At 36.3% G+C, this 26,925-nt stretch overlaps 1 protein-coding gene across 4 annotated transcripts in view; it reads right to left on the bottom strand.

Annotated features, from left to right (window-relative positions):
- The window catches only part of LOC149799359 (dedicator of cytokinesis protein 11-like), a 236,498-nt gene that overhangs the window by 101,160 nt on the left and 108,413 nt on the right, over positions 1-26,925 (bottom strand). For all 4 annotated transcript variants that reach the window (XM_089958681.1, XM_089958680.1, XM_089958683.1 and 1 more), the window contains exons 28-31: positions 13,037-13,215; positions 7,509-7,815; positions 5,481-5,622; positions 4,179-4,315 (exon numbers count right to left, since the gene is read on the bottom strand). In XM_089958681.1, coding sequence (XP_089814807.1) covers positions 4,179-4,315; positions 5,481-5,622; positions 7,509-7,815; positions 13,037-13,215 — 765 coding nt within the window. The remainder of the gene's footprint in view (positions 1-4,178; positions 4,316-5,480; positions 5,623-7,508; positions 7,816-13,036; positions 13,216-26,925) is intronic.

A 26,925-nucleotide genomic window follows, 5' to 3' on the forward strand; every position in this document is an offset into this window, starting at 1 on the left:
TACAACCATATGTGGGGCCCCAAGTGGCCGAGTGGTCTAAAATGCTATCCGTTAATGGATCACTGCCATCTCACCTCTGTCTGCGTGGGTTCGAGTCTCAGATTCAGCCAATGTGGGTATGTGAGAAAGCTTGCCAGTAGCTTCTCATGGGTTGGTGGTTTTTTTGGGGGTTTTCCCGGGTTCTTCCTACACCATTAATACTGGCCACCATGTATAGCCTATCGTGTGCTGAAAAATGGCGTTAATCCCTACAACAACAACAACAACAACCATATGTAATATAAAACATAATGAAGTTAAAATTGTGTAAAATGGTTACAGAAAAATAGACAAAAGTAACACATACAATCCTAAGAGCATTAAAAAACTTTCTGTATAAACCACATTCCTGTAAAAATCCAAAACTGTCTCTGGTTGTATGTTCTCATGCAGTTTTTCAAAGCCGTTCATGTCCAAATACTTTTGTCTCACAAGGGATAAATCAACACAGCTGACAAAAATATTTCCGAGAAATAATCCGCTAAAGGTTCCCTACCTAAATGGACCAAAACCTGAGGAGGGACAAGATCCAACTTCAACACTGATTATCCACCAAACAAAGAGGGGAAACAAAATTGTTCATGTCGCGAAGGAAAAATCAAACTTATCAAAATGTTTTTGTGGTGTCATGCAAGAACACTGCTGTCTCTACAGGCTATGTCCTGACTCTTGGTGAAGACCCAAGGGCTTAGGCTGTATGAATTGGTATATGGAAGTGTGTGATGGACTGGTCAAGATTGATTGGTATATGGAAGTGTGTGATGGACTGGTCAGGATTGATCATGTACTCATTATGTCTCTCCAACACAGTTCTCAATTGCCATTGGAATTTGTAACCAGAAATATTCTGGAGTAGAAGCCCTGTAGGTGTGGGTTTTGTATTATCTGCCCTGTTGTTTACATGCAAAAAACAAGATTTTCTTGTGTAAAAGCATCGCCCTTCATGGCATCATCTGGAAGTTCCTTCATGAAGGTAGGACAAAGATATTGGAGGGGCTTGATAGTGAAATCAAGAGACCCTCTGACAAGATTTTGATCACCCAGCATTTTTCATGAATGTTCCAAATCTGATGAAAAGGAAGTAGTCTGGTGTCTCAGGTGGGTTTCGGGGTGGGGTGGGGGGGTGATGTTGTCTCACTGATGATTGAAGGAAGGCCTGGGGAAGGAGAAACTGTTCTTCTTTCTCCCCTCCCTATGTGCCTGAGAAAATATGGACATACGATTACATATAATTTGCTTGGCAAAGATTTAAAAAATAGAAATAGACAAATCTGTCATGGCCAAGAACTGCCATTGCAAATTCTCTGGCAACAATTGTCCCCTCACATGTACATTCCTATTCAGATTCATGCAAAGATAGGAGACTGCTGAAAGTAAGTTATATGTCAAATCTTTTGCCTCTTGCTTTTTCACCTCCCCAGTTCAATGCTGACAGAAGTGGAGAACTGAAGAGAGGGAGTGCATTTGAAAAACAGCAATGATCATTAGAAGCCTTTTTGCTTAGACTAAAAAAAATTGTCAGATGCACAAAATCAAGTAGGGAGGAAGTCAACACAATGTTCCTGACTATGATGCAGCATTCAAGACTTATCTGTGCATTTTATATGTGTGACTATAATATATCTAGAAGTGATTTTTTTTACCAGTGGGGTGAGAAAGTTGCAAGTTTTTACATTGCTGGAACAATGACAGAAAGACACATTTCTCAATTTGTACAGGAAGAGCTCTATTTGGAGATAGGAAAGAAATTATCCTATTGTAATATGATCAGGTAATGTATCTGACTGTATCAGGTAATGTATCTGACTGTATCAGGTAATGTATCTGACTGTATCAGGTAATGTATCTGAATGTATCAGGTAATGTATCTGACTGTATCAGGTAATGTATCTGACTGTATCAGGTAATGTATCTGACTGTATCAGGTAATGTATCTGAATGAAGAACATACTATCTGTGTGTTTGTCAGAATATGACTTTTATGCAAATGTTTATGGATTGCTAGGAAACACAACAGCAGATTGAGTGAATGCTTGTCTGCAAATGAAGACTTACCTTCAAATATATCAGGATGTGCATGAAACATAATATATGTAATCAGAGTGAAAAGGTATGCCTGCCTTCAGACAGATGTTTGAGGATGTTTATAATTTACAGGCATGTCATTTGTTGGTGTGAAAGTGACAGCCTAACTTACAGCTGATCACTGAGGATATTTATAATTTACAGGCATGTCATCTGTTGGTGTTAAAGTGACAGCCTAACTTATTTTTTATCACTGAGGATGTTTATAATTTACAAGTCAACTGTTTGTGTAAATGTTTGTGGATGTATATGAATTACAAGCAGGTCATATGCCTGTGTGTAAGAGAATGCCTACCATCAGGAAGATGCTTGAGGATGAGTAGCGAATAGACAATTGAGTGGTCTGTCTGTGTGAAAGTAGTTGCCTAGTTTCAGGCAGGTGTTTGAAGATTTGTAGAGAACATACAACTGAATTGTCTCTCTGTTTGAAAGTGGCTGCCTACCGTAATTTCATGAATTTTTTTGTACACGAAAAAATAATTATTTTTTACAGAGTAAAAAAAATATGTATAAAATTTTTTAATTATTTTGGAGTAGACAATGAAAAATAATGGGTTCAGACCTAAACAAGGTTTATGCAACACTTGATTCTAGGCAACCTAACAGAACCAAAGTAAAAAAAATACACATAACATTGCTTTTTCTAATGTTGCTTTTGATCAAATTACAGTTTGTTTCTTAAGTACTCAAATACGTTATAAATTAATGTGTGCATGTGTGTGTGCTTGAGGCAGGGGAATAACATGTTAATGTGTAAAATAATGTTTGTGCTGAGTGTATTTGAAAAAAGAAAAAAGAATGACAAATTTAATAAGACTGTATGTATGTATGTATTTTTGTATGTATGTATGTATGTATGTATGTTGTTGTTGTTGTTATAGGGTTTAACGCCATTTTTCAGCACAAGATAGGCTATACATGGCGGCCAGTATTAATGGTGGAGGAAGAACCCGGGAAAACCCCAGAAAGAACCACCGACCCACGAGAAGCTACCGGCAAGCTTTCTCACATATCCATATTGGCCGAGCCCGAGACTCGAACCTATGCAGACAGAGGTGAGATGGCAGTGATCCGTGACGGAGAGCGCTTTAGACCACTCGGGGCCCCTATGTATGTATGTATGTATGTATGTATGTATGCATGTATGTCTTGGTTGTTTTGCATATCTAAATCATATATTGATACTTTTTAATCTGTATGAAACTTGATGCAAATAAAAAAAACAAAAATATGTGGTGAAATACAATAATAAAAAAAGAAATGATCAATGACCTTTCTGCATGTTATAAATGATGATTATTGTATTTTGTTAATCTCCTGTTTTGCTAATAAAAGCCTCAGTTAAGAAAATACCCAAAGTTAACCACTATTTGTAACTTGCTTAGCAAAACAAAACCCTGGTCATTGGATAAACCTATCTTTTGATGGTAAATCTTTAGAGCCATTTGAAATGGGAACATGTCTTTGATTTTATCAGCAAACAATTAAATAAAAATGATAAATAAAAATGCAATGAAATCAATGACTTTAATATCTTATTCTTTGTTGTAAAAGTGAAAGGGCAATATTTTCCATTGCTGTAGCAAAGATAAATCTTCACAGCTGAACATTTTATGTACAACAAAAATAAGAGGATCTGACAAAAAAAGTACAACATTTTGAGTACAAAAAGATATGATACACTTAACTATTATATTTAATGCTTGATAATGTATGAAAAATTAAAAGGTACCCCAAAAAAACATGAAATATGGTAGTTTCAGGCAGGTGTTTGAGGATGTGTAGGAAATGCACAACTGAGGTGTCTCTCCATGTAAAAGTGTCTGCCTAGTTTCAGGCAGGTGTTTAGAGGATGTGTAGGAAACATACAACTGAGTTGTATGTCTGTGTAAAAGTGTCTGCCTAGTTTCAGGCAGATGTTAGAGGATGTGTAGGAAACATACAACTGAGTTGTCTGCCTGTGTAAAAGTGACTGCCTAGTTTCAAGCAGGTGAGTGAGAATGAATAGGAAACATAAAACTGAGTTGTATGTCTGTGTGGAAGTGACTGCCTACCTTCAGGAAGATGTTTAAGGATGTATAGGAAACAGATCAACAGGTCCTTGATTTCGGCAGTTTCTAGTTTCTGATACTGAAGAGTCTTGCCTGGCACAGCGGGACTCCCCGCTATACTGCTGGTCAGAGAAGGCTGTCTGGAAGAAAGAATTTACTTGGAAAGCTATACACCTTCTGTAAAAGGACATTAAAGATAAAACAAAGTAAAAGAACTGTCTTTTCTATGATATTAATGTAGAGGTATTAAAAAATAGTTGACAAAATCCAGATATCAATTTAGGTTTTCTTTCTTTTTGAAAAAACCCCATATATAACATGAAAAATACTCACCTGGTCATGAATCAAATGCATAAACTTAATGAATATAGGTTGCAATTAGGTGTGTTTGTTCTAAAGGTGTAGTACTAAATCATAAATTTATGGCTCCAGTATGAAAAGTTCCTGAAAAATGAACATCAAATATTAACTTTAATCCAAGACAGTGTAGCATAAAAATATGGGCTATAGTGACCTGCTTTATGCTATGGTCAAACAGTGTTTCTCAAAATGTTTTACCACATGAAGTTTCATGATCCTTGAAAGGATACATATAAAACGGATGCAAAAAACTGATAATGTCATCGGCTAAATAGGCAAAAACCATAACCTAGTCCAGTAAAATGTGACATGTAGGTCACTATAACCTTCTTGTATGACACTAAACGACAGATGCATGCAATCATAAATTTAAATGATTCCCTCTTTGTAATGATTTTAGCATTACAAATGCTTGAATAATGAACAAAAATTGAATCCATGAACATGAAATATAGGTCACAGTGACATACTTTTGTAAAGATTGTAGTACTCATCAAAATGTGCATACACAGAACAAAAAGCCACTTTTGTTACCAACTAAATGCAAACTTAATAATGCCAATAAATTGTGAAATGAAGGTCAATGTGACCTTTAGGTTGTAAAGTGTGGGACTAATAATGATGCATACTATTAACTAGCCTGATATTCCAGGATGAACAGAACTTCAGAAATAAACTTACCACAGACAATGATGCGTGACCTACGAAGAAATAATGTTTGAGATACAGTGAAGATATGCATATATACATGCTTTAACATGGGCATATACCCACACCAAGATTGCATAAAAGCTATCCTCTACTTCCCAGATGCAGCTAAAAATCACAGTGACCTACTTTTGCAAGTACTTCAAGCACACAAAATTGTTTCATTTCCTCATAATGCTAGCACTGTCATTATGGAAAATGAATTAGTGGTCTTACGTAAGGTGCAGGTAAACATACCTAGAATGTGATTTCTCTGATGGTTGTTTTTCTTCTATCTCCTCATCTTTGATTGTGTCTGTGGAAGATGTGCTAGATCGGCTGCTAATTGAAGCATTGGATACCCTCAGATTCCGTTTTAACTCCTTAAGCCCCAGGTGGGCTGAAAGAGACATTATGCCAGAAATGGTGGTCAAGATGCTGGTGGTGAGGTTAAAAGTAAAAATGGTTATGGTGGTAGTGATGGCAGTGTCATAATTGTCATTTTGGTGGTCATAGTGGTAGTAGCTATGATGGTACCATGGAACATGGTAGAGGTGGTCACATTAGTGGTGTTCGAAAGGTGGTATTTTGTTGGTGGAAACGGTGGCAGTGGCACTATTCCTGGCAACAATGGTAGTGTTCATGATACTGTTGCTTTTGTTGGTGTGATTATAACTTTGATGTGTTATGTATATTTGATTTAATTAAATCTGATTTAATATATATATTTATTTCAATTTAATAATTTGTTTGTCAGTTTAAAAAAAATATTTTTTATTACATGCTATTGTAATGTAACTTTATTCACTGGAGATGCTACTTTTTTCAGAAAATAGTTTAACCTTGACTGTTCATTTTAGTAAACACCAGGTGTTGACCTTGATCCTGACCTTGATTCTACCACTCCAGTGGCCCAGTAGTTAGAGTGTCTGCCTCAGATGTGGGAGGTTGTGGGTTCGATCCCTGGCCGAATCATGCCAAAGACTTACAAAAATAGTACTAACAGCTGCCTCGCTTGGTGCTCAGCATTAAGAGGCTAGTGTTAGGACTGGTCGGCCTGGTGTCAGAATAATGTGTCTTGGTGGGACATCATGCTACATGTCTGTGGCATGATGCCCCAGTGCTAGACATCACTATAAGCTGCTACACTGCAGATATTGTAGCGATATGATTGAAAAATGTTAATCACACACAGTGACCTTGATTCAAAATTAATAGCAACCATGTAAATAAGTTCTATTTTTATTTTATAATGATTGGTTAATGTCGAGGTCATGACAAGACTAGTGATTTAAAATGTAAACAATTTTTTTATAAAATTATTTCTTAGAGTAAAATGATTGGTTTTCATCAGGGCTACACTGGGTGTATGTGATTTTTAACAAGTAAATAATTTTGACGAGGTTCTGGAACATGATCATGTGACCCCCTTTTGGCATTTTAGAATATGATGTAACTTTTGTTTTGGAGAGATATTCTCAGTAGTTGGGCTTTTTCTTTACACTGGAAGGTGTATGTTGTGCTGTTTGGAGTTATTTCAAATTACTTTGATTCAAAAGGATTCTTTTTTTCCCTGGAAAATATGTGTGCTCGTGTGAAATTCTTTAACAATGGCAGCTCTTATAAAAATTTATTCAGAGTGATATTTCTTGTTTCTACAAGGAACTGTAGACTTCGACACTACAGATTACAGCATACGTCATCATCTTCCATCCTGGATTCTTCATCAGGACTCGAACTTGAAATCATTAGAACATTCTATTATTAGGACTACTAAAATTTTATTCGTGGATTATTTTTGGATTCTTAAAACTTGTAAGTTTATATTTTTCATTTTTACAGAATTTTTTTGAGGGAAATAAATTACTGTATTTTTCTAAGCTTGTTGTTTTCACTCTTTCTTGTTTTACTGTTTATTTGATTTCGTTGTTGTTGTTGTGGGGTTTAACACCATTTTTTAGCACACATTAGGCTATGCATAGCGGTCAGTATCAATGGTAGAAGAAGAACCTGGGAAAACCCCAGGAAGTACCACCGACCCACGAGAAGCTAGTGGCCTGTTTATTTGAGCTTAAACACATAAAATAAGAGATGATGCTGGCAACATAACCTATTCTTTTTCCCATTAGAAAAACACAAGACATGACAAGTAAAACTGAACTTAGTTTACGGGTGTCATGTACAGTCAAGCAGGCAGAAATATTGCTTTAATAAGGATATACTCCATATTTTTCTGTTTATGTTCAACAAAGAAAAATTCTGAATTTATATTTGCCGGCTACTTACTTCCAGTTCCTGCAATCATGTCAAAAACTGATGAATCTCGTTTGACATCAATCGACTCCGGTAGCGATATCATACTATGATGTTTCTGAGTTGGAGTGGTTTGTCCTGAGGATGAAGTTGTGGATACCACTGACAGATGGCGTGGATCCTGTTTGCCACTGCTGATATCCCCATTAGGAACAGAGCCTGTCACAGTGGCAGCTGCTGAACCGGAAGTTTTAGCATCATCTCCTGTCAATCTGGCCCTGATATCCAGCAAAATGGAGATGAAGGGAAGATACAATGCTGCTATTCTTCCCTGTTGTACCTGACAGTACACAGATAATGTTAAAATGTCATATTTAACATAAAACCTCCAGTGGAAATGACAGTACACAGATAATGTTAAAATGTTATATATAACATAAAACCTCCATTAGACCTGACAGTACAAAGACAAAGTTAAAATGTTATATTTAACATAAAACCTCCACTAGACCTGACAGTACAAAGACTAAATTAAAATGTTATATTTAACATAAAACCTCCACTAGACCTGACAGTACACAGATATGTTAAAATGTCATATTTAACATAAAACCTCACTAGACCTGACAATACACAGATAATGTTAAAATGTCATATTTAACATAAAACCTCACTAGACCTGACAGTACACAGATAATGTTAAAATGTTATATTTAGCATAAAACCTCCAGTGGACCTGACAGTACAACGCTAATGTTAAAATGTTATATTTAACATAAAACCTCCACTAGACCTTGACAGTACAATGATAATGTTAAATGTTATATTTAACATAAAACCTCCACTAGACCTGACAGTACAAAGACAATGTTAAAATGTTATATTCAACATAAAACCTCCACCAGACCTTGACAGTACAATGATAATGTTAAATGTTATATTTAACATAAAACCTCCACTAGACCTGACAGTACAAAGACAATGTTAAAATGTTATATTCAACATAAAACCTCCACTAGAACTGACAGTACAAAGACAATGTTAAAATGTTTTATTTAACGTAAAACCTCCACTAGACCTGACAGTACAAAGACAATGTTAAAATGTTATATTTGACATAAAACATCCACTAGACCTGACAGTACACAGATAATATTAAAATGTTATATTCAACATAAAACATCCACTAGACCTGACAGTACAAAGATAATGTTAAAATGTTATATTTAACAAACATCCACTAGAACTGACAGTACAAAGATAATGTTAAAATGTTATATTTAACATAAAACATCCACTAGACCTGACAGTACACAGATACAGTAACTGATGTTTCATAAAGCTTATGGGGACATGTTTCAAACAAAAGAGCTTTCTGACAGCAAGTGAATTTTCCAATATGGATTTTTAAGAGAGTTTTAGCAGCCATATTGGATGTGTAATTGGCTATTGGTGAAAACCCCATTTTGATTTTGATATAGCCAACCATTTGGACAGGAGTAGAAATAATAATATTTTCAAGATGGCTGCTGTGGTGGCCTTGTAATATATCAGACTTGCACCATTTTCATTCAATACCTAATGGAAATCAGAACAAGTCTTCTGGAGAAAACTCCATGTCAATATGACTTTCTATTGGAGTAAAGATGTGATAGTGAGTTCTCTAAGATGGCTGCCATCAGCACCATTTTAATTTAGGACCAGCTAGACATTTTAAGAAGTCTTTTAGTGAAAACCCCATATTAATATAATCATCCATTCCAGGGGAATAGTGAAACCCCATATTAATATAACCATTCATTCCAGGGGAATAGTGAAACCCCCATATTAATATAACCATTCATTCCAGGGGAATAGTGAAAACCCCATATTAATATAACCATCCATTCCAGGGGAATAGTGAAAACACCATATTAATATAACCATCCATTCCAGGGGAATAGTGAAACCCCATATTAATATAACCATCCATTCCTGGGGAATAGTGAAACCCCATATTAATATAACCATTCATTCAAGAGGAATAGTGAAAACCCCATATTAATATAACCATTCGTTCAAGAGGAATAGTGAAACCTCCACATTAATATAACCATCCATTCCAGGGGAATAGTGAAACCCCATATTAATATAACCATTCATTCAAGAGGAATAGTGAAAACCCCATATTAATATAACCATTCGTTCAAGAGGAATAGTGAAACCCCCGCATTAATATAACCATCCATTCCAGGGGAATAGTGAAACCCCATATTAATATAACCATCCATTCAAAGGAATAGTGAAACCCCATATTAATATAACCCTTCATTCCAGGGGAATAGTGAAAACCCCATATTAATATAATCATCCATTCCAGGGGAATAGTGAAAACCCCATATTAATATAACCATCCATTCCAGGGGAATAATGAAACCCCCATATTAATATAACCATCCATTCCAGGGGAATAGTGAAACCCCCATATTAATATAACCATCCATTCCAGGGGAATAGTGAAAACCCCATATTAATATAACCATTCATTCAAGAGGAATAGTGAAAACCCCATATTAATATAACCATTCATTCAAGAGGAATACTGAAAACCCATATTAATATAACCATCCATTCCAGGGGAATAGTGAAACCCCATATTAATATAACCATCCATTCAAGAGGAATAGTGAAAACACCATATTAATATAATCATTTATTCCAGGGGAATAGTGAAAACCCCATATTAATATAACCATTCATTCCAGGGGAATAGTGAAACCCCATATTAATATAATCATTTATTCCAGGGGAATAGTGAAAACCCTATATTAATATAACCATCCAAGCAATGGGAATAGTGAAAACCCCATATTATAATAACCATCCACTCAAGAGGAATAGTGATAACAAGATTTTTAAGATGGCTGCAATGATATTCATGTTGGAGGTCAAGCATATGCGTGTGATTTGGATTTTTAATGAAACTTTAAAAACAATTTCAGTCATATCACTACAATGTTTGCAGTGTTGCAGTTTATAGTGATTTCTAACACCGGGGCATCATGCCGCAGATATGTAGCATCATGTTCCATCCAGTCACATTATTCGAACACCAGGCCGACCATTCCTAACACAAACCTCTTAATGCTGAGAGCCAAGCGAGGCAGCTGCATTTTTATAAGTTTTTGGTATGACTCGGCTGGGGGTTAGAACCATCAACCTCCTGCATCCAAGGCTGATGCTAAACCACATACTGGATGTCAAATTAGTCCTATTTTTTTAGGACCAAAAAGACATCAAAAGAAGTTTTTGAAATGACCATCCATGTAAGAAGTGTAGCGATAACAGGATTTTCATGATGGCCACTTTGCATGTCTGAGCTGCACCATTTTCATTTAGGATCAACTAGATCATCAGATGAATGTGTACATAAGTTTCAAGCAATCTTCCAAACAGTTGAGGAGTTACAGTGATAAGGTCAGTAAGGGACAATGTTTTTAAAACATGAAGTAAAATATAAGAAAACAAGTTCAACCAAAAACGTCAAGCAACATTTTCCTATTGTTGACACCCAGGGACAGGACTGGTCCAGTGAAAAGACCCATTTGCCCCACCTAGAGGCAGGGCTGGTCCAGAGAAAAGAAGAGTAAATGATGACATTATGTTCCAAAAATAAAGTGAATATAATAAGGGATGATGGAAATGCAAGTGAAACTAAAACTTCAACCGAAATCTTTCTCGGTGCATTTCTTGACCGCATGTCCCTACCCCGGTGTGGACAGTCATACTGAGAGAAGGTATGAATGTCATGATATTGCATCCTAAATATGAAGTGAATCAGGTTATGTAATTACTGAGCTACTAGTGCTGGAAAAAAAACCCAAAACTTTAACCAAAAATATATCCCAATAAAATTCATATCATTTTTACCCTATCATGCTAGCTGAATTGCTTACAGATGTAAATGGTAAATTTTTGGTAACAGGTTCATAATTGATACCCATGTAAACAAAAGTGCTGAAAGTGATGCAAAAACTGTTCATGTTATGTCTAATATAGCACAAGAAGCCAGTCTGTCACCATTCAGTCTAAATCATGACACAGCATAACACCAACTGGGAACAGTCTATGTTTTTTGAGATGTAAGAAACAGGAATTTGACTGTTTAACCTTAATCAACACCAAGATGTTTTGGTGATTGTGATTCAACTGATTTCTATATGTAAATACATTTCTTCTCATCACAACCATGGTTACCAACAGGACCAAAAATGAAATTTGTGATATACAAAAAAAAAGTGTCATTCATGTGGCAAAATTACCCACCCCCCCGAATTTATAAGTCTGTGGGTATATTATATTTTCCAAACATTACTTGAGAGAATTGACCATGGGTTGATGTAAATATATGTGATAAAAAAGCTTTAAGTAAAATCTGTCACAATTATAGCTCTTGACAACATGGCACAACCCAGTGTAATAAGTAGTTTGAAAGAAATGGTATGTGATATTATACTTCAGATGTGAAGTGAACTGGGTACATGACTACTGAGCTGCATGTGCTGGATAAAACTGTAGCAAAGATTGCACAAAGACAGACAGACAAGTACACACACACACACACACACACACACACATGTGGATAACCAACATTTTGATGTGCTTCTATCACATGGCATACAAAGGTAAGTATTCAAGGGCTTTAACCACTGTACATGATGTGACAGAGTGCTGGAAACTATTAAGGTGTCATTAATATAAAGCTAGTAATCCTTGGTAAAGGTATGACACGTGAGCTGGTCAGAAGGACAGCCAATCACGGACCATTTCTCTCGTAAATGAGGGACAGATCGCTGAAAATCCAAATTGTCAAAGGGTCAAATCAATATAAAAGATGCTAAATCCTAAATCCTATTATCCCAGGTAGAACTGTCTTGCAAAATTCAAACTGTTGATGGACAGACACATTGATGGACAGAGGGACAATGAAATTACATAAGGATGTCAGATTCACTAAGTGAAGTCCTAATAAAAGTCCAAACATTCCCAACTGACCCATGTCATGGGGAAAGTGAAAATATTTTTTTTGTATCATAAACTATTACTCTTACAAAACTATGAAAACTTCATTAATAAGGAATACTACTGATGACACTTCATTAATGAGGAATACTACTGATGACACTTCATTAATGAGGAATACTACTGATGACACTTCATTAATAAGGAATACTACTGATGACACTTCATTAATAAGGAATACTAATGATGACACTTCATTAATAAGGAATACTACTGATGACACTTAATAAGGAATACTACTGATGACACTTCATTGAGGAATACTACTGATGACACTTCATTAATAAGGAATACTACTAATGACACTTCATTAATAAGGAATACTACTGATGACACTTCATTAATAAGGAATACTACTGATGACACATCATTTATGAGGAATACTACTGATGACACTTCATTAATAAGGAATACTACTGATGACAATGACTTATTATCACTATAAGTAAACTTTATTAACAGAGAATTCTCCACAAACCACTACTAAGTAACTCACTCACCTTGCTAGAGTATCGGTCATCAAAGGAATGTTTGGCAAGTTGATTACGCAGAACACAGATGGCACAGCGCCGAATTTCTCTTGGCTCTGATAATGCCCTTTTCAATTCCTGCAGCAAAAGTCCTGGTAGGTAGTGTGTTTTCCTGTATTCCTCAGACAGAGTATAGTCACCCTTCAGATCTGTAACAGTTCAATACATGATACAATATTACAGTATCACACTATGGCAGTGTAATCACACTTCATACAGTGTCACACTATTCCTATGGCAGTGTAATCACACTTCATACAGTGTCACACTATTTGTATGGCAGTGTAATCACACTTCAGATATGTAATGATTCAGTAAATGATATGATGTTGCAATGACACACTATTCCTATGACAGTGTAATTACACTTCAGATCTGTAACAATTCAGCACATGATATGAAGTTGCAATGTCACATTATTCCTATGACAGTGTAATTGCACATCAGATCTGTGACAATTCAAACCAAGGCATTTTAAAGTGTAACACTACAAATCTTTAACAGTTCAGTGAATGACATGTAACAGTATTATTGTATTCATATGACAGTGTAATCACTTATCAGTCTGTACCAGTTGAGAGCATGTTGTGTTATAGTGTATTCAGAGCGGTAACACTTCAGAAAAAGATATGTAACAATGTCACACTATCTTCCTATGACAGTGTAATTACAATTTTTGTTTGTAACAGTTCAGTGCAAGTCATGCTAAAGTGTGTCACACTTTAGCTCTGTAATAATTCAGTAAATGATTTTGTCAACATAAATGTATGTATTGGTAGCTACACCATAATGAAGTCACTCTGCATTCCTATAACAGTGTAGTAGAGCATTCAGATCCAGTGAAGTAAATTATGTCATGTCAAAACATGTCCCACTCTTGTCAAAACATGTCCCACTCTTTTGAATAGAGATTAGTCTTTCTGCATATCTATAATATTTTTTCACACATCACACTGTTTTATATCATGATGTATCTGAGTTGTAACAGTTGAAAAATAATGACAATGCTGCAAAAGATAATAAAACTTAAAATCAACCCATTGTTGTTTTACAGGGTATTACATTGTATCCCTCATACAAACTGCCAAACTTTGGATCTGAAACAAATTAGAAAATAATTTGATGTTACCTAGAGTCTTCATAAAAACCTATAACAGGTCTATATACAGTGTCACATAACAGGGATACAGTCTGGTCTCAAACAATTAAAGGAATCACACCTCTGAAATGTAATCACATTCTTTAATTACATGTTAAACCATGATCAAGTCATATTTTGGTTAAAGGAAACTGCAATAGCACAGACTTTAAAGGAATGCTACACCATAATAAAGTCACAACTGAGAGGATTAGCAAATGTAATACACCTAATTAAGTCACATTTTGGGGGATTAGCATCCACAATAGCAGTCGATAATGGTATGCTAAACCATAATCAAGTCACATTTCAGGAGATTAGTAACCACAACACAAGTCTGTAATGACTTGTTACACTGTAAGGAAGTCACATTTTAGAGAATTGGTGATTGCAATAGCTGCCTGTGGTGGTATGTTACATCATAACAAAGTCAAACATGTTACATCATAATGAAGTCATACCTGTTACATCATAACAAAGTCACCTTTCAAACTCTGAATTTTTCAGTCATATTGCTATGATGTCTGCAGTGTGGACTCATACTAACATCTACAGTAAACCAGTTCTCACATTATTATAGTGCTCATAGTAAATCATTACTCCTAGTATACCAGTGCTCATTATAAACCAGTGTTTATTATAAAACACTGCTCACAGCATGCTAGTGCTTGTGATATACTTGTGCTCACATTATACTAGTACTCACAGTAAACCAGTGCTCAGTGTTATACTGCTCACAATATGTGTATGTGTGTGATTTGGATTTTTAACGTAGCTTGAACAATTTTTCAGTCATATCGCTACAAAGTCTGCAGTGTGACAGTTTATAGTGATGTCTAGCACTGGGGCATCATGCCATAGACATGTAGCATCATGTCCCACTCAGTCATATTATCCTGACACCAGGCTGACCAGTCCTAATGCTAACCTCTCAATGCTGAGCACCAAGCGAGGCAGCTGTTAGTACCATTTTTGTAAGTCTTTGGTATAACTCGACCAGGAATCGAACCCATGACCTCCTGCATCCGAGGCGGATGCTCTAACCACTAGGCCACTGAAGCGTTCGTGTTCACAGTAAACCAGTATTCCTTGTATATCAGTGCTCATTATAAACCAGTGATCTTAGTATTCCAGTACTCACATCATGCTAGTGCTTGTCATATACTAGTGCTCACATTATATTATTAACTAGAGTAAACCAGTGCTCACAGTATTAAAGTGCTCATAGTAAACCAGTATTCCTAGCATACCAGTGCTCATTATAAACCAGTGCTCATGGTGTTTCAGTGCTCAGAGCATGCAAGTGGTTGTGAAATACTTGAGCTACATTATACTACTATTTAGAGTATACCAGTGCTCACAGTATTATAGTGCTCATAATAAATCAGTACTTCTAGTATACACTGCTCATTATAATCATTGTTCACAGTATCCTAGTGCTTGTGATAAATGTGTGCTTACATTATACTATTACTTACAGTAACACAGTATTGACAACAGTATAGTGCTCATAGTAAACCTGTACTCCTAGTATACCAGTGCTTGCCATAACCAGTGCTTGTGGTATTTCAACAATGTACAGAAGTTAATTGCACATTACATTTATGCTGGAAAGTTATCTGTTTGTACTTACTTTCCATTGATTTATTATTTGTTTCTTTAGAATGAAGTTTGATTCAAAACTAAGTTTCAAAGAAGAAATCAAATGCAGTCATGGACACCTTCCATGACACCACATTAGAATGCCTCTTTACCATTATTGATAATAGGCAAAAAGAGAGATGTTCCATACCCTAAGACACTTCAATTTCATGTCTATCAACATTCATTGTTTTGTTTTTAAAAAAATGTACATTCTCAGTTCAGAAGTATGGATTCCATAGAGCTAATAAGCAATTGCTGATGGACAGGTGATGGATGTAGGGCAATAATAACTAGGTCAGAAGGCTAAAATGGAAACTCACTTACCTGATTTTATGGTTTAAATTGTCAATCATTATAGTCAATGTATATAAATATGCTACTGATGATGATCTACACATTTCCAAGAAGGTCCAATCTCATTTTAGATTTTTTCTACACATTGTTTACCATATTGACAGTAGATACAGAGCAAGCTGTTTCATTTCCTTTCAATTCTACCAGATCACTGGTCACTTATCGCAACTTCCCAATACTAATGTGTTAGCAAGATCTTTGTTCTATTAAAATTCACTTCCACATACATACAGTATCAGAGGAAGGAAATAACTGTCAAATATTCACATTTTTAAATACAATAAGTTGTACACTATGGAATGGAATTGCATAAGACCACTGAATATGGGGTTGTTGTTGTAGGGTTGTTGTTGTGGGGTTTAATGCCATTTTTCAGCACAAGATAGGCTATACATGGAGGAGAAAGAACCCAGGAAAACCCTGAAAAGAACCACCGACCCACGAAAAACTACATGTACAGAATATCCAGCAGAATGAAATGCTATTCATGGGTGCACATGCGTATCATTTTAACAGTTTGATTTGTTTTATGAAAGTAGGATTTTATTTTGTAACTGATGCAGAATTTAGTAAGGAATATATAGTTGAGTGGTTCACTTTCTGTCATATTTCAATACATTCGTTTGGGTGATAACAGTAACTGGTTCACATCAGTCTGAAAAAAAAGTAATTGGTTCTCTGCAACCATTAAAACAATTCTTGATACTTTATAATAATGGGGAAAGAACTGGTCTTAAATATGAGGTTACAACATACTTCACCTCTTCTTTTTAACTTTTAGAAAAAATGAAATTTATAAATTGTACATATACAATATATATATATATATATATATATATATATATATATATATATATATATATATATATATATATATATATAATGTAACAGAGAAAGGTTTGTGCATTATGCTTAAAAATACTAATATAACATTTTACAGTAAAACCTGACTTGAAAGACCACCTTTCATTGCAGACTAGATTCATCATGCCCAGATCAATAATACTATTTAATTTCATGACATCTTTTGAGAAACCACCTGTCTAGAGGGACCATATTTAGCTTGCAAAAGGGGTTGTCTCTCATGATGGGTTCTACTGTAAATGTAATCCATTCTTACAGAATGAACACCATTTCAATTTTATTATCAAAACCTCTTAAAACATAAACTAAATCTAATAGTCACTAAAACTCCTTAATTAGTAGCACTAGTAATATTTACAAAATAAAATAATAAATTAAATACTTACCTTATACTAATACTAATACCCTCCACAACAAAATATGACTGTATAAGTACAAGTGATGAAATACTACTCTAGGTAAACAAGTAGAAAAGACAGTATCCAGAAACCCATTTACCTCCAGTCCTCTGATGGTCAGAACTGTACTGGTAGTAAGGCTCCATGATAAATATATGCACAAGTTATTTTCTCAGTAATAAATAAAACATTCCAATATAAAACATTCCAATATAACATAAGCTAAATTAATAACACGGAAGAGCTAGGCTTCATAGAACTAAACAACATTTGTAAAGTGTGTAAGAAAAACAAGCTTAATAGATTGCATCAATGTTTAGACTTCATGGGGTTTTCCAGTCACACTGCATTTGCTATACAGTACAACTGGTCTACTCACAGAAACACCCACAATCAGTTATTATTCTCTGAACTAGGCACAATTTCTGAGCCTAAAACCATGGAAAAGCTTTGGTTTCATAGGTCTAATGCCATTTTTCAGGCCATATATGGCAGCCAGTATATCTATGGGGAGTAGGAAAGAACCTGAGGAGCTGTGACTTGAACCCACATGGATAGAGGTGAGATATCAGCGATATGTAAAGGTGAGTGCCTTGGCCACCTGGGGCCCCAAAAATATTTGTACACCCAAATCATTTCATAGAATGGACTTGTTTTATTTACCGACAAGATTTCTTATAGTGGTCATTATGTTAAAATATACTCAAATTTAATTTTTGTACAATTTGTTTTCAACGTAGAATGTATTGTCTTATTTTAGTATATAAAAATAAATGCTAGTATTAGGTCACCATGTGTGTACTTTAACAACTCACTACTGTACTAACAACTAAATACTAACAGTGGAGTAGAATGTTTCTTTGATAATATTTAACCAATCAGATTACATTAGCAAAACCTCCATAACCTCACAAATCAAGTCCTCCCAAACTAAAAAGACATTAATCACATTTAAAAAAAACTTGTTTCAGTAATGAAAGAGCCCAAACATCATCTTACTAAAATCAAAGTCAGACCAGAATGCTCTCCCCTTGTGCACAGGGCTCTATGTCAAGTCCTGTCACTTATCAGTTACCAATGGAATATCAGAGCGCATGAACTTGCTGAGTGCCCATAAGTGCACTGCCTGATCATAATACATACAAAGAATAAGGGAATGGAGTTACATCCCCTTATCCTGAAGTTGTCCTTGTTTTCAGGCTCCTAAAGTATGAGCATGCATAACTGATTCAGCAGCCATAGAAATTTCACAAAACTTTCCTGGGTATCTCTGCCTCTTGATTCAGCAGGTAGTTGATGCACGACTTTTTCTGCTCAAGGTGAGTAACCAGGATCAGACTGCATTCGTATTCCACAGCCCTCTGAATGACCTTGGGAATCAGCTGGTGGACAAAAGGCATACACAAAGAGACCATCCAGATCTGTGCATAGGGCCATCAGCTAGCCAGATTTTTGGGTCTGAGAGAAGAAAGGTGAGAACTGTGAGCTTGGTTCTTGACTCTATCCCAAAAATGGTCCACAAGAGGTCAACCCCAGGAGGCACAGATTTGACTAACGACTGGGGTGGTGGTGAATGTACAATTTGTTATGAATCACAAGATTCTAACAGGGCAGCAAGTCCACTAGGCCACTAAATCTAATCTTGGTGTGGCAGACTTTGAAAGGCATTCACTGTGGCTTGTATCTTCACGAGGCTGTTGTGCATGAACTTCTCTTTAAGCAGTGGTTCCCAACCCCCATGATACAACTCAAATCAGGGTCATGAGGACATTTTGGAGGGTCATGGAGGGTCGCCATGACTTTTTTTTGGAGTGTGCCAAAATTTATCAAAATATGAATGAAAATGGGGTCATGAAGCTCAGACAAACTATTATTTGTGGTCATGGCCAAAAAAGGCTTATCTTATCAACTGGGGTGTAATGTGGGTAGTGCAAGGTTGGAAGATACATTGCTCTGTTAATGGGTTTGTGGGATAATATTCAACCATGCCCGAGAAAAGAAAACACAATGAATATGATCATCAAAGCACAATGACGAAGGTGAGGATGAACAAGAAAGCTTGTAAACTGAATATCCAGCTGAGCGAAATGCTAGGACCTGATCAAATTGGATCCATCCCTGCTGAAAAGGTTGATGTTGATGTTCTAGGCTATACATGGTGGCCAGTATAACAGGTGGAGGAAGAACCCAGGGAAGAACCACCGACCCACGAGAAGCTACTGGCAGGCTTTCCCACATACCGACGCTAGCCGAGCCTTGGACTCAAACCCACGCAGACAGAGGTGAGATGGCAGTCATCCGGAACGGTGAGAGCTTTAGACCACTCAGCCACTCAGGGCCACCTCTGCTGAATAGGAATCTGTGGCAAAAAAGGAGGAATGATAGATTTATCTTTTTACAGAGAAAGTTGCCTCCTTTCAGTTTTTGGCAACACTTCTGACAACTTTTATGTTAAGGATATTTGACACGGTCTTGTACATATGGTCCCTGGCCGCAATCTTCAGGAATTTCTAGGAAGACCTGTGAATAAGACTATGAAGGTCTAATTATGATTTATGACAGCTGGTGTTTAACAATATGCCTGCCATATGCTGAAAGAAGTCCTTCCATTGGATGAGACAAAACCTCATGCAGTCCCAAGCTTTTGACCATTTACATTTGCATAGCTTTAACTGCCACCTAGTAGAGGGAGTATCAACTATCATCTCTAAGGCAGTAAGATTTATAATTGCATCAAGGGGTTCTTGCACTGATACTTTATTCCATAGAGATCAGAAGGCACCATCAAGGTGACGGTCAAAGCACAATCCTGAGAGAGGTAAACTTGACCAAGGTGAACTACATATTTGGCAGAGTGAAAAGCTGGACATGATAAAGTCATATCTGTCCATTTTGAAAGGGAATCTGGCAGTGAAATGAAAGGTATTTTGTGTCTTCATATAAAGTTTAGCTCACCTTGTGTAATTTGGAGGACACTGCCCAAAGAGTTGGATGTTAGGGACATGGAATTGTTCCTCAGGTGGAGGTCTTTAAGCCTTAGGAATTTCTGGAAAGATATGTCATTGAATATATGAAGGCATGCATCTTCAAGTTCTCTAAGCTGACCACATACAATCCCTCTGTGAGGATGTTGATGGTCAACTGCAGGATCTCCATCTTCAGCTTGGACACCTGTGCTTACAAGATGAATCCTATTATATGTTTGTGTTGTGAATGATCTCTGCTGCTCCTTTCTGGAGAAAAGCATCTGTGATGAGTTGTTGAAGAATTCCTGCCACTGGAATGTAAGACAAGAGGATCACAAACACAGCATTACTGTCTACAGCAATAAATGCAGTAAGGAGAAGAACACTCAAAATTAGTCCTTTCCTCCCTGTGCTGTTTTGTATTTCACTCCCGAAAAATTGGGCCTTTGCTCAAGATTAAGCTTCAGGAGGTTTCCCTGTTAGGAATGCCTTCGTCTGGTCTTTCATGTTTGTCTTGTCCTTCTTGGAAATTGAAGGCAGAACTGAGGTTTACTGGAGATCACATTTCAATGTGGCCATGGAATAGAAGGTTGGAAGACAAAGGCTGTGATCTGAAAGTTGCCTTGTGATCTTTCTTTGCAAGCTGGTGGTTACCAGAAGTAACTATGGAAGGGTGGGTGTTGAACTTCACTGTTGAGTGTACAAACAATGCATGGGACTGATATAATTTGCCTGCTGGGGGGTGGGGGTGGGGTGGGGGGTGGGGTGGGTGTGTGTGTATCAATTTTAAGATCTGGTTTATGTTCAGCTTGCTGAAAGATAGCCATGGAAACCAAGCTCAACATGGAGTCAATATCTATGAAACCGTGTACCAACTGTTGCATGGAGAGAAAGGTTTCTGGTAAAATCGACACAAGACACAACTTCAACATTCTCAGTCCTTCATTATCTCCGCCATTTGGCTTCGGCATGGGTGTGAAAGATTGGTGTATATATGGGTTTTGCTGAAGACTGGTTTGAAGTCAGACAGGAGTTTCGTGTGAAGAAAGGCCTGTCGATGCTTGGGTCCTGAAGTTGACTTTCAAAACAGTACATGATGTCAGCAACTCAATCAGGTTGTGGTAACTGTCTTTCTTAGCTGAAAGAGGAACTGCTGTGGGAATTCTGAAGGAGCAGAAGGAGATCTTAACTCTGGAGTCAGAAGCTGGCGGACTTCTTCAATGGATGAACTGAAGGCTGAGTTTTCCTTGGACGTCACCAGATAGAGCAGAAAAGGGGCTCTGGAACTTCAAAGTCAGATCCATGGGAATACAAAGAATGCAACCTGACTGGAGAAACAGGTAGTTGGGGATCATAAGTGAGGCTGGGAATCCATTAATGTTGGGAAATTATAATTTCCTGGTACTGGCTATGAAGGTTATCAAAAGTCTTAGACACTGTGTATCTGGCAGAGGCAAATCACCATAGTTGCCATGATGGAGCTTGGACCAATGATAGAATATTCTGAAGCCAGTCCACATTGCCTTTTTAGGTCTAGTACTGGATGCAGTAGGAGACTTGATCACAAAATCCATACCACGTGTGCTGTGTCCATGAAAACCTGTACAAATGACAGACCACTAGACCCATAGTCAGTGAGCCTAAAGGAAGCTGGTGTCAGGACTGAAGTGGACAACAAGTACGAGGCTAGATGATGTCTGGTATGAGGTCATGCACTGAATATTCAAGGATAGATGATCAAAGACTGTTCCAGGGTGGTGATGAGTTGTCCAGGACCTGTGGGTCACTGTACTAGTCAGTACTGACCTGGTAGTCTGCTTGGTGCCAAAATAACTGGAAAGAAAGGAGGCAAAGAAAGCAGTCATGTCACTGTGGTCACAAAGGGGTACATGCAGTGGCAAAGAATGCTTTGTCTTTTTCTCAAGCAGCAACGTTTCTACTTCAAGCAACTGCAACATTATGAAGTTCACTATTGAGACAGCATTAGCAGTACAGCTGATAGTTTTCACACCTTTATGAAAACAAATTTCTGTTGCTCATCATCTGTCCTCCATCCACTGTGCCCAGGCTTCAAATGTATGGTTTGAATGGCACCCCATACATGCAGCGGTTCTTATCCTTAAACCTCTTACATGCCATACACACAATTCTCATCACTGCTCCCTGTAATTTACAAGAACAAAACTGTGGAATATACAGGCAAAGTCAGTTTAGTGTCACACTAGGCTTATGGTGAAAAAGATGCTAAGAAGCAGAATAAATACTAGAGAAAAGATCTAATTTCTGGTGCTGAGAATGATTTGATCATATACATGGAATAAAGGGCACAAAGGTTGATTACTCAGATATATTGTAAATACTACTGACCTATTGGGTGGAAAGTAAACACACCATTGGAAAAGTGTGTGTGTGTGTGTGTGTGATTTTGATTTTTAACATAGCTTTAAGAAAATTTCAGTCATATCACTACGATGTCTGCAGTGTGGCAGTTTAAAGTGATGTCTAGAACTGAGGCATCAGGCCGCATACATGTAGCATCACATCCCACCCAGTTACATTATCCTAACACCAGTCCGAGTAGTGCTAACACTAACCTCTTAATGCTGCATTGGAAAAGCTTATCATATTATGAAACAGATTACTGAAATATAAAAATGTTCATCGAAAATAAGATAGTAAAATTCAGAAAGAAAAAGTGGATTATAATTCTGTGATGTCAGAAAACTCCAAAGGATTGCTCAAACTTTAGAAAGAACATAAAATGGAAGGCATTTATATGTCCTCTTAATAAGCATGCTGCCACGACACAAACAGAAGTAGTAACTGGTGAATGACAGGGCTTGACACCACTCCCTCTAAGGGGAGATCACTCTGGAAAGCAGATGTTTAATCCCCTTTGCTTTTGCTAAGGTGGTGCTCTACAGTTTAGCATTTTGCATAGGGTTAGAATTTTAGAGAAAGAGAATTTCCCTGGCTTTCCTCACTGGTTATACTGGCTATTTAAAAAAGACCTTGTTTGTCTTAGGTATAGTTCAAAGAACCTTTAATTCCCTTTGTTTTGGTGTATGATTGATGGGTGTAATATGGGTTACAGAATACACTGCTTGGCCTTACCCCAGATGTGCACCTTTCAAAAAAGTGCAAGCTCTACTTAGTCATTTTCACTTCCTGAACTTCAGAGGTAAATTGTATAAAAAAGAGCCAATAACTTTTGTTTACATTTTATATATTTGGTAATTCATTTACTGAACTTTCAGAAGCTAGCATTGTCTAGTCTGGCAAAATTAATTTTCCCTATTTTAATAGCTGCTATGGATAGTGTACTTTAGACTGATTCAGGCTGATTTTTTTTAGCACAAGGGAGCAGTCATTTTAGTTAGCAGTGTGCTTAGATCATGTACAATGTCCAACAGTATAATATCCAAAGAAATGTCAGCCATATTATATTAAAGTAGCATAGAGGTATGCCAACATTCTCTCCAATGTGCATGTTTTAAATGCAAACAACTTCATCTTACATACATCACTCTCTCAAAAGTAGACAATAATTGGTAAGCGCCCCCTAAAACAAATGAAAAGATGGGGTTAATATTTTTTTCATTTCATGCGGCTATTTGTAATGCAGTGGACGTTCTTTTTAATATATTAAGATGTGGTAATGTAGTCACAACACCCTACAAAGAGCTTGGAAACAGACCTAAAAGCAAAACTTAATCTGATGGACAGAAGGATGGTTGGACAGACCAACAAGAGCAATAATGTATACGTCTAGCACATTCTTGGTGGGTGATAAAAGCCAAAAATGGTTTGGAATGAGAAAGGTTCACATTATAAAGGCATGGTTTTGTGTGGGTAATTTTCAAAACCTGAACAATGAACATGTGTCTCCTCTTATGAGATTCACTTCAAAGTTCTATATACTTGCATGTACAGCACTGCCAGATTATTGCTATTCCCATGCCAACTGAATTCCTAAAATCATAATCTTCTTACCCAAATCTTGTTCATCCTGATTATTGGTTCATCCAAACTTCCCAGGGAATATTACAATTTATCTAATTCCATTATTCCAAAACTTTGCTGTATTATTTGTGGTAAGGGCTATTCCATTTAAACATAAATCGTACCCAGGAAAGGCACTTTAAAAAAAATATATGTCAGGGTTCTCATATTATCCAAAAGAGTTCATATGAAAACAATACAAAATTCTAAACTGCATCTATGGGTGACTATTCTACATTAAAACTGCCTTCCCTTGGTCCCATGTCTATTTTACTGGAATAACCCTAACATCATTATAAGAATAATCACCATTATTTTAAATGAATTTTTAAATACATAAGTATGATTTGTTTTGATCTGCTGCCATAGCTTTTGAACTGATAATGCTCATAGCTGTTTATTTCACCTATACTTTAAAAGAAATCCACTGGTTAAAATATTGTTCCTCACCAGTTTCTTACCTGCATTGCTCCAGCAGAGTTCTGGCAGTTCCAGGCACTGACTGCAGTTCTAAATAAATCATTTTGTGAGTCTGGATTGGACAATTCGTTTGAAATCTGATGCAAATCTTGGTGTATTTCATAACACTGGTCATGCTGACCTTGTAACTCAACCAACAGTATTTGACTCGCATGCCATGTGTGCTACACAACCATTAAAGTGACTCTGGTGCGAGGATGTGAGCAAGGTACATTTGGTGGGATAATGATTGGAATACGTGATATACTACTAGACACATGCATACATCAATGAAATAGTCAAAAAAAAGAAAGTATAAATGTAGCACTCAACAAGGCAAGCATATATCACTCACACAAAGAGACACAAAATGAGTTGACATGCATTTAAAGCAGTGATTTTAAAAATCTAAAGCCCTATCTCTTCTACAAGAAAGTACAAAAGATAGTTTGGTTATTGCATACTACATATTAATAAATTACAACAAGTTTGAAATTTCAATGGTAGTCATAAAAAAACTAATAATATTCCAGATTTCAGTGCCACAGATACAATGGATTACAAGAAATGACGGGAACAAAAAACTTAATCAAATAAAACAAAACTAAAAATTAAATACGTTCTAAAAGTTGAAATAAAATTGTTTGATTTTTCTTGCCAAAGCATATTTATATAATGATCGCTAAATTTTAAGATGAAAGCATCTAATAAATGAAATTATAGTGTTGCGTTCTTGCAAAGTAACCATGATTTCATTTTGATTTATTTACATATTTTAACATAATTTAGACAGTAACACGAGACCAAGCCTGTAAATATCTCCTTCCTGGTTTTGATAAAGGAAGTGTTAGAAATTAAATTAATTCACTGTGATCAGTAATAAGCAAACAGTTAAAAACACTAAAAGATAATAAAATAACATTAATCAAACATGTAAAATACTTGGCAAAAGAAGCAGTCAATGACATTTTGGGGGATAAAATTCTTCAGCATCATCCAAAATCCATCTTTTTATAACATGACTTCAATCTTTGTATATCTGGGAGTATGCATGCATCAAGCAGGAATCCTACCTCACCATAACACAGGGATGGACTGATTATCTGTGGAAATGTTTTCACAAAACAACTGTCAACACAAAGATACTGGAAGTGACGCAGACTATGTGCTTCTACAAAGCCACGGCCTGCACCCGCTAATCCTACATCATATCATTTTCCAAGCAAGAGAAGTTAGATACATAAAAAGGCAACTGAGAAAGACACTTCTAGAAAGCATAAAGATGTATTACCTTCCAATTTGATGTCTGGGGAAAAGAAGCATGATTTCATTACATTTTGGGTCATAAAACACCTAATTTAATTATCTTTGCAAAGGTTATGCCTTATTGATATTTATTAGATAATCCTAACAGAATGAGATTCCTATTCTTGTTTTGTAGTAGGCTGCTGAAGGTGTTAATCTCAATGCAAGTTTTCCTACAACAAATAGTTGTTCCACTGGTTGTTGGATATCATTTACATAGTTTTAAAAAGAATTTATTCATAAAAACCAGAACTCCTTTTATTTCTTTAACGACTAAAAGATTTCATCACACCTATAGAAACTAGCATTAGGTATACCTAAATATTTCTGTAATCTGTGATTATACAAAAAAATCATGCATTCTGACTTGAAAACGGTTGGAGAATCTCTGAATAAGACTTTATGTTCCTTAAATAATTGTCCTGAAATTCGAAAACGTTTGGAGAATCTCAGAATAAGACTTTATGTTTCATTAAATAATTCTCCTGAAATTCAGTCAGAACACCTTAAATTTCCTGCTACATTCAACATTCCACTGCAGAAAAGCTGTGATTTCTCAGCATTCCTCCAATGCTTTATATACATTCAATCTTATGCACTACCATATGAATATTTTCAAGTGGATTATTTCTTGGTTATCGAAAAAAGTTACATTTTTGTCAGTATTTCCATTCCTGAATATGCCTCTGATGACAAATCCATATATGACATTTTACAATGCCTTTAGCA

This window comes from Sinohyriopsis cumingii, chromosome 5 (genome assembly GCF_028554795.1).
Source record: "Sinohyriopsis cumingii isolate HCF-2022 chromosome 5, ASM2855479v2, whole genome shotgun sequence".
Lineage (NCBI taxonomy): Eukaryota > Metazoa > Mollusca > Bivalvia > Unionida > Unionidae > Sinohyriopsis > Sinohyriopsis cumingii.